This window comes from Cajanus cajan, chromosome 4 (genome assembly GCF_000230855.2).
Source record: "Cajanus cajan strain Asha chromosome 4, NIPB_CcT2T_4, whole genome shotgun sequence".
NCBI lineage: Eukaryota > Viridiplantae > Streptophyta > Magnoliopsida > Fabales > Fabaceae > Cajanus > Cajanus cajan.
Window position 1 is genome coordinate 52774063 of NC_138520.1, and position 10108 is coordinate 52784170.

Consider the following 10108-nt stretch of genomic DNA (forward strand, 5'->3'; position numbering starts at 1 on the left):
AATTTCAAAAGTTTATTTTCTTTAATTTTGTTATATTATTTCGTTATATGTTTTGGGGTAGTAAGGGTGTCACATTTAGTGGTATCAGAGCAGGTCGATTCAATCGGCCTTGAGTTATGAGTCTACTGTGTTTGTTTGGTAAATGAATGATGTGATAAAATTGATTGTTGAACTTATTGATAATATGAAGATAAATTGAATTTATTGTTTTAGAGTATGATTGTTAACTTTTTGGGGGAAAAACAGAAAAACAATGGCAGGAGGTAGAAATGATCAAGCAATTGCCGATGCTCTACAAGCAATGGCTCAGGCTCTGGGTAATTTGAACCAACGACCAGAAGTTGATTGGCTAGAAAGATTCCAACGAAATAATCCACCAAGTTTTCGTGGAGGCTATAATCCTGACGGAGCTACTGACTGGATATTTGAAGTTGAAAAGATATTCCAAGTTATGGGATGTCCTACGACACAGAAGGTGACTTTGGCTACCTTTATGCTCTCTGGAGAAGCTGGCATCTGGTGGCAAAGTACTTGGCAAAGAATAATGGCTCTAGGAACCCAAGTAAGCTGGGATATTTTCAAGCGACTCTTCTTGGAGAAATATTTTCCTCGAGATATAAGTCATAAGAAACAGGTGGAATTTCTTGAATTGAAACAAGGAGAGGATTCAGTAGCTGAGTACGTAACTAAATTTGAAAATTTGGTCAGATTCTGCCCTATGTATGACGGTGTGGGTAATGAGGAGGACAAATGCGTAAAGTTTGTGAGCGGTCTTCGCCCAGAGATTAAACAGGTGTTCAATTATCAAGGGATCACGCACTATCATGACTTGGTAAATAAGTGCAGAGTTTATGATGAGGACAACCAAGCAAGGGTGACTCATTATAAAAGTGGAGGACCAATGAGAAATAATAAGTTTGGTTCATCCAATAAAGGAAAACCTTATAACAAGCCTGTTGGAAATACGAACACTAAAGTAAATAATCAGGACTTTGTGCAAAGGAACCAAGCTAGTCAACTTTCTAGAGGTGGAAATGGGAGTATTATTCCACACAAAAGCTGCTACAACTGTGGAAAACCAGGGCATAGGGCAATTGATTGTCGGATACCAAAAGCAATAATATGCTACAAATGTCAACAGAAAGGACACAAGGCTAGTGAATGTCCTCAGAATAGGAAAGGGACAACGGAGATTGAAGGGAACGCTAGCAAACCTCGAACCACAGGAAGAGTATTTGCTTTGAGTGGTGCTGAAGCTACTCAATCCGAGGACTTAATTCAGGGTATGTGTTTCATTAATGGAACTCCTTTAACCGTTTTATATGATTCTGGTGCAACTCACTCTTTTATATCACACGCATGTGTGTCTAAGTTAAAATTACCTGTCTCTTCCTTATCTTTTGAGTTAATTGTCGAAACACCCACTAATGGTTCTGTAATTACTTCTGATGTCTGTCCAAAATGTCCTCTAACTATTGAAGGTAGAGATTTCCTGGTTGACTTAATTTGTTTACCTCTAAGTCAACTAGATGTTATTCTGGGTATGGACTGGTTATCTTCCAATCATGTCCTTTTGAACTGTGCTTGTAAATCTATTGTTTTTGGTGAACCTGTTGAAAGAGTGAGTAAGGATTATTTGACTGCCAACCAAGTTAAGGTGTCTATGCAAGCGGATGCCCAAGTGTACATGTTGTTAGCTTCTTTAAATTCTGAGAAAAATGTTTCAGTAAATGAACTGCCTGTTGTATGTGACTTTTCGGATGTCTTCTCTGAGGTGTCTAGCTTACCACCTAGAAGAGAGGTAGAATTTTCCATAGATTTAGTTCCAGGAGCAGGACCTATTTCTATTGCACCTTATAGGATGTCACCCATAGAATTAGTGGAATTGAAAAAGCAAATAGAAGACTTGTTGGAGAAGGGGTTTGTGAGACCTAGTGTATCACCTTGGGGAGCACCCGTACTCTTAGTCAAAAAGAAAGATGGTAGCATGAGATTGTGTGTGGATTATCGCCAGTTGAACAAGGTGACCATTAAGAACAAATATCCATTGCCTAGGATAGATGATCTTATGGATCAGTTGGTAGGTGCTTGTGTGTTTAGTAAGATTGATCTTAGATCAGGGTACCACCAGATTAGAGTTAAGAAAGATGATGTACCTAAGACAGCCTTTAGAACTCGCTATGGACACTATGAGTATCTAGTAATGCCTTTTGGTGTGACAAACGCTCCTGCAATTTTTATGGACTACATGAATCGAATTCTTCATCCGTACTTGGATAAATTTGTAGTTGTCTTCATAGATGACATACTAGTTTATTCCAAGACTAAAGAGGAGCATGAGGAACACTTAAGGGTAGTACTACAAACTCTCAGGGAGAATCAACTTTATGCAAAGTTGCCCAAGTGTGACTTTTGGTTGGAGGAGGTGAGTTTCTTAGGACATGTAATTTCGAGTAAGGGTATAGCAGTAGATCCATCTAAGGTTGAGGCTGTGTTGAATTGGGAGACACCTAAGTCAGTTAGTGAGATTAGGAGTTTCCTTGGTTTAGCTGGATACTATAGAAGATTCATAGAAGGATTCTCTAAGTTAGCATTACCCTTGACAAGTTTGACTAGGAAAGGAGTTATGTTTGTATGGGATAGTAAATGTGAAGATAGTTTCCGAACCCTTAAGGAAAAATTGACCAGTGCACCTGTTTTAGTATTGCCTGATCTTAGTAAGACTTTTGTGGTTTACTGTGACGCTTCTAAGATGGGTTTGGGTGGTGTATTAATGCAAGAGGGTAGGGTTGTATCTTATGCATCCAGACAATTGAAGGTACATGAGAGGAATTACCCCACCCATGATCTTGAATTAGCAGCTGTAGTATTCACACTTAAGATTTGGAGACATTATTTGTATGGTTCAAAATTTGAGGTGTTTAGTGATCATAAGAGTCTTAGGTATTTATTTGACCAAAAAGAATTAAATATGAGGCAAAGGAGATGGTTGGAATTCCTTAAAGACTATGATTTTGATCTTAATTATCATCCAGGAAAAGCTAATGTGGTAGCTGATGCCTTGAGTAGGAAATCTTTGCATTTGTCTTCTCTTATGATTAGGGAGATGGATCTTTTGACCCAATTTAGAGACTTAAGTTTGACTTGTGAAGTGACTCATAATAGTGTGAGATTAGGTATGACTCGGGTGACTAGTGAGTTGTTGGGGGAAATTAGAGAAGCACAGTTAATGGATTCATTTCTAGAGGCTAGACGAAAGGATATAGGACAAGGGATTGGAGAAGAATTTACCTTGGGTGCAGATGGAGTGGTAAGATTTAAAGATCGAGTATGTGTGCCTAGTAACCCTACACTTAAACGACTGATACTAGAGGAAGGTCATAAGAGCAAGCTTAGTTTTCATCCAGGAGCATCGAAGATGTATCAAGATCTCAGGAAGATATTCTGGTGGCCTAGGATGAAGAAAGACATAGCTGAATTTGTGAGTGCCTGCTTAGTATGTCAGAAGGCTAAGATAGAACATCAAAAACCTTCAGGACTGCTTCAGCCTTTGAGTATACCCGAGTGGAAGTGGGATAGCATTTCCATGGATTTTGTAGTTGCTTTGCCTAGGACTAGGCGAGGACATGATTCCATTTGGGTTATAGTTGATAGGTTGACCAAGAGTGCACATTTCCTACCTATTAACATTAGGTTTTCTCTGGAGAGATTGGCTAGACTGTATATTGATGAAATCGTGAGATTACATGGGATACCATCTAGCATAATTTCAGACAGAGACCCTAGATTTACCTCTAGATTTTGGGAGAGCCTACAACAAGCTTTGGGAACCCAACTGAGACTTAGTTCAGCTTACCACCCTCAAACTGATGGTCAAACTGAGAGGACTATTCAGTCTTTGGAAGACTTGCTTAGAGCTTGTGTGTTGGATCAAGGGGGTAGTTGGGATAGCCTTTTACCTTTGATAGAGTTTACCTATAATAATAGTTACCACTCTAGCATAGGTATGGCACCCTATGAAGCCTTGTATGGTAGGAGGTGTAGGACTCCTTTGTGTTGGAGTGAGCCTGGAGACAATGTCATCTTAGGACCTGAGATTGTGCAACAAACCACTGAAAAAGTTAAATTGATACAAGAAAGGATGAGGACATCTCAGAGTAGACAGAAAAGTTATGCTGACAGAAGAAGAAAGGATTTAGAATTTCAAGAAGGTGACCATGTATTCTTGAAAGTCACTCCATGGACTGGGGTTGGCAGGGCATTAAAATCCAGAAAACTTACTCCTCGATTTATTGGTCCTTTTCAAATTCTTAAAAGAGTCGGCAATGTTGCCTACCAAATTGCTTTGCCTCCTAATTTGTCAAATCTTCATGATGTCTTTCACATTTCTCAACTTCGAAAATATATCCACGATCCTTCGCATGTGATTGAGTCGGATCATATTGAGGTTAAGGAGAACTTGACGGTGGAAGCTACCCCGATAAGAGTCGAGGATCGAATGGTAAAGCAACTTAGAGGTAAAGAAATTCCTTTGGTAAAGGTTATTTGGGGAGGAGCTATACCTGAAAGTGCTACTTGGGAATTAGAGGAAAGGATGAAAGCTTCATATCCATTTTTATTTGCATCAGGTAATTTCGGGGACGAAATTTCTAAAAGGAGGGGAGTAATGTAACATCCCAAAATTTTATTTTTATGTATTGGGATTATTAAAAGGTTTATCATATTTTTATTTAAGTATTTTACTATTTACGTATTTTACTATTCATGTATTTTACTATTCACGTATACATTTTTCACTATTCATAAATACGTATTTACGTATTTGTAAATAGTGTTTTACTGTGCACGTGCACAGTAACTGACGGCTGCGAGGGACGCGGGTTCAAATTTTTAAATAAATTTGAATATAATAATGAATAGTACATAGTAATTTATAATATTATTTTAATGAATAGTGCATAGTGCATAGTAATTTCAGAATTTCTATAAATAGGGGCTAGGGGCTGAAAGAAATTCATAACTTGAGATAAGGAAATTCTGGAAGAGAGAAAGGAGAGAGAGAAAGAGAGAAAGAAAGAGGGGAGGTTCTGCTTTAGTTCCGGTCCTGGTTTAATAGAAAGAAGAGGAGGTTCTACTAAAATTTCTATTTAATCAGGTACGGGGGAAAAGAGGATTATTTATATGTAGAATACATGCGGGTTCTTGGGCTGTTACATTGGTATCAGAGCCGGTTCCCGGGCCGGTGTGCCAGCGAGGGCGCTGGACTCCCTTGAGGGGGGGTGGATATAGTCCCACATCGGTTAGGAAGGCGAACGAAGCATGCCATATATATGGGTGTGGATACCTTCCTTGTGTAGACGCGTTTTGGGGTGGCATGCGTGCCATCGCCAAGAACAAATCCGTGAGGGCTGCGGCCAAAGCGGACAATATCTACATGCGGGTTGCTTGGGCTGTTACATTTGGTATCAGAGCCGGGGCCCGGATCGGTGTGCCAGCGAGGGCGCTGGACTCCCTTGAGGGGGGGTGGATATAGTCCCACATCGGTTAGGAAGGCGAACGAAGCATGCCATATATATGGGTGTGGATACCTTCCTTGTGTAGACGCGTTTTGGGGTGGCATGCGTGCCATCGCCAAGAACAAATCCGTGAGGGCTGCGGCCAAAGCGGACAATATCTACATGCGGGTTCTTGGGCTGTTACATTTAATGTAACATCCCAAAATTTTATTTTTATGTATTGGGATTATTAAAAGGTTTATCATATTTTTATTTAAGTATTTTACTATTTACGTATTTTACTATTCATGTATTTTACTATTCACGTATACATTTTTCACTATTCATAAATACGTATTTACGTATTTGTAAATAGTGTTTTACTGTGCACGTGCACAGTAACTGACGGCTGCGAGGGACGCGGGTTCAAATTTTTAAATAAATTTGAATATAATAATGAATAGTGCATAGTAATTTATAATATTATTTTAATGAATAGTGCATAGTGCATAGTAATTTCAGAATTTCTATAAATAGGGGCTAGGGGCTGAAAGAAATTCATAACTTGAGATAAGGAAATTCTGGAAGAGAGAAAGGAGAGAGAGAAAGAGAGAAAGAAAGAGGGGAGGTTCTGCTTTAGTTCCGGTCCTGGTTTAATAGAAAGAAGAGGAGGTTCTACTAAAATTTCTATTTAATCAGGTACGGGGGAAAAGAGGATTATTTATATGTAGAATACATGCGGGTTCTTGGGCTGTTACATTGGTATCAGAGCCGGTTCCCGGGCCGGTGTGCCAGCGAGGGCGCTGGACTCCCTTGAGGGGGGGTGGATATAGTCCCACATCGGTTAGGAAGGCGAACGAAGCATGCCATATATATGGGTGTGGATACCTTCCTTGTGTAGACGCGTTTTGGGGTGGCATGCGTGCCATTGCCAGAAACAAATCCGTGAGGGCTGCGGCCAAAGCGGACAATATCTACATGCGGGTTCTTGGGCTGTTACATTTGGTATCAGAGCCGGGGCCCGGATCGGTGTGCCAGCGAGGGCGCTGGACTCCCTTGAGGGGGGTGGATATAGTCCCACATCGGTTAGGAAGGCGAACGAAGCATGCCATATATATGGGTGTGGATACCTTCCTTGTGTAGACGCGTTTTGGGGTGGCATGCGTGCCATCGCCAAGAACAAATCCGTGAGGGCTGCGGCCAAAGCGGACAATATCTACATGCGGGTTGCTTGGGCTGTTACATTGGTATCAGAGCCGGTTCCCGGGCCGGTGTGCCAGCGAGGGCGCTGGACTCCCTTGAGGGGGGGTGGATATAGTCCCACATCGGTTAGGAAGGCGAACGAAGCATGCCATATATATGGGTGTGGATACCTTCCTTGTGTAGACGCGTTTTGGGGTGGCATGCGTGCCATTGCCAGAAACAAATCCGTGAGGGCTGCGGCCAAAGCGGACAATATCTACATGCGGGTTCTTGGGCTGTTACATCATGAGTGTACAAGATCGTAGTTGGGTGTTTGGGTGGTGATTTGAAGCTCTTAACTAAGGATCATCATCATGGTTGTGTTGGTGCGGAGCTTTCGGAGTAGCTTGGAGCTTATTCTCCTTCTCCCTTTTTCTTTGGTTCTATTCGATTTTGATGTAAATAAAGTTTTAATTTTGATTCGTATTGGATTGTTTGAGATGCATCTTGATTGATTTTCATCAAAATGTTATTATGTTGGTTAATTTGAATTGAATGATGGAGGTTTTGAGTTTTGTTGTTTGTGGAGTAGGATGAGGTGATCTTGGTAATTTTAGGCAAATGATGGTTGCATGTGTTGTTTTTTTGCTAGAAATGAATTGTTGATGATGAGTATAGGTGAATGGTTGTATTGCATGTTGGAAAATTTTGAGTTTCAGGTGGATATGAGCAAATTCGTGAATCTATTATGTGCCAATTTCACTATTGCATTGGACGTGCCTTCATAGAATCAAATGTGGCTCAATTTAAGGACTTTCTACCTCACTCTTGTTGAGCACGTGATTGGTAGTGTCGGGTGTGATTAGAGAGAAAAGTCTTTAACTTGGTCATGCCAAGCGTGGATTTAATGACATCGGGTGAGAGAAGAGAGAAAAAACTCTGACTTGGTGATATCAAGCCTAGGTTGAGTGGCACCTAGCGTGATCAAAATAGATGCTCTTTGCTTGAATGACATTGGGCGCTAATATAGTGACATCGGATGTGAGTCGGGTAGAGACTCTTTATCTAAAATGGGTCGGGCATGGGTTTAGCCACGCCAAGTATGGTTGCAACAAGGGTTCTCTATCTCACTCACATTGGGCGTAAGTTGTTTGGCATTGGGCATGGACGAGCTCTAGATCACTCTATTTCAATGATGTTGGGCACCAGGTGAATGGCCTCAAACATGAATTTTCTTGTAAAAGTATGCTATTTGGTTGAGAAAATAATGAATGTGTGTAAGTTAGTTGAATTTATTACATGTTGTATGTTGATATATGTTGTTATTTCTCTATACATTAATCTAGGATAATATATATATATATATATATATATATATATATATATATATATATATATTGATAATTAAACTTCTGATAGTTGAAACTGTTAGTTCTATATACATTGATTTGGGATAATGTATATAGATGATTAATTGTTGAATTGTTAAGGTGAAGGTGCTAAGAATGCTTAAGACATTAGGGCATTAAGGTGTGTTATGTTGATTAACTTAAGACCAGAGGAAATGATATTTTTAAAAGTTGGATATCCTATTGTGAGAATATTGGTGTGGTGCTTTATGAGCATATTTGTTGAAAACCCTTCTTGAGTAGTTAACTTTTGAAGAGGATAGTTGAGTCTCCTCTAGGATCTTAGTTGATGTGATATGTGGGTGAGGTTGAGATATACCGACTATAAGTGACCACAATATAGGGGTCAAGTCAAGCTATATTGATTACAAGTGACCAATGTTGATCTGCATATGGGTAAGGTCGAGATATACGTGTATAAAATAATCAACCAAGGTACAAGGTCAAGGGTCAAAATTCCTAACCAAGTACTGGAAGGACGTAATATTTGGAGAATAATTAGTGGACTAATCCAATATAAGGCTTGGTAATGCAAGTTAATATCATGGTAGACTCACACCTAAGGTGTTTTACCCTAAAAAGAATACTAGACTTCCTAGTTTAAGTGGCAACATCTAAGAAACCATATTTTTGTCGACTTTGATTCAAATCGATTGTTGATCTGGCAAGTGTAAAAAAATTGTGTTAGTTTAGTAAGATCAAGCAACTTAAACTGCTAATCTTTGTTGTAAGAGATCTCTATAGATCAATGTGTGATGACACATGTAGTTGAGGTGTTATGCATATGATGTGTTAATTGAGGTCTGGTTCATATGCTATGTGGATTTGTATGTTGAATGACATTGTTGTGGTGTAAGTTGATATGATTAAGTTTTTACATTTTTAAAAAGTTGTTAAATGCCATGTTGAGGTGCCATTATTGTGTTACTATGTTGTAGACCATAAGGTACTATGTTGTGTGGTTTACATGCATGTAGTTGTTGGCAGTATAGTTGTCTTTACTTCTATACTTGTTATATGTTTATTTTTTTAAATATTAACTTATCCTTGCATGTTTCCTTGTGATTGGACTATGATAATCATATTATTATGGGAGCAAAGCAAGAAGAGACCAAAGAAGTTGGCAGTTTGAGAGCCATGCCAAATGGCACTATAGTTAGATGCTACTTCTGTAGAGTTTTTGTAGTGTTGTTTGAATGACAACCTAAGTTTGCATTACAGTTTTTTTTGGATTATTGTATTTGTGTGTACGTACAGGCTATGTTGTAGCTCCATAGAGGAACTTTTATTTCATGTTGGTTTTATTTTTATGCACATATATATATTATTACTTGTGTTTTCTAGGAGTTGCTTGTATGTTAATCTTAGGTAATTGTTTGTATTTTCTGCTGTTAGTACTTAAACCATTAAGTATAGAGACCATGGCAGGTTATTACAATAAATGTTAATTATTAGTTACTTTATTATATTTTACAAACACTAGTGGAAAATTAGCATATTACGTCACCCTTTTTACGTCAGAAATACGAAAATCCGACGTAAAAAAAATGCGGTGGCATTTTTGTAATTTTTGCGAACTTTTTTACGTCGGACCTGGTAGGGTCCGACGTAAAAAGTCCAATCTACGTCGGAGGTGTGTTGCGCCCGACGTAGATTGGACTTTTTACGTCGGACTCCACCAGGTCCGACGTAAAAAAGGACGCAAATTTGAATAAGAGAGCGCGAGGCACACCGTGCCCATTCACTCTTCATCACTTTTCATTTTTTTCTCTCTAAACCCTCTCCCTCTCCTTTGTTACTGAATCGTTTTTTTTGTCTTTTGCAGAGGAATAAACTCTTTGTTACTCATTTGCACATTGTTGTTGCTTCTTAGGTATGAATCAAGATTTCGTTAGCACTTTTCTACTTCGCATTGCTACTCTGGCTATCTGTTTTATTTGATTTTTTGGTTGTTCTATTTGTGTAGGTAGTGTGCATTTTCTTTTGGGTTGTTATACGAAGCTGAATGGCTTGTTCTGCAAG

At 39.2% G+C, this 10108-nt stretch overlaps 1 protein-coding gene across 1 annotated transcript; it reads left to right on the top strand.

Annotated features, from left to right (window-relative positions):
* Positions 1-253: 253 nt before the first annotated feature.
* On the top strand, positions 254-7465 carry LOC145957360 (uncharacterized). Its single transcript, XM_083073602.1, has 3 exons — positions 254-1283; positions 3177-3310; positions 7397-7465. The coding sequence occupies exons 1-3, from the start codon at positions 254-256 to the stop codon at positions 7463-7465; spliced, it is 1233 nt and encodes a 410-aa protein (XP_082929728.1).
* The last annotated feature ends 2643 nt before the right edge of the window (positions 7466-10108 follow it).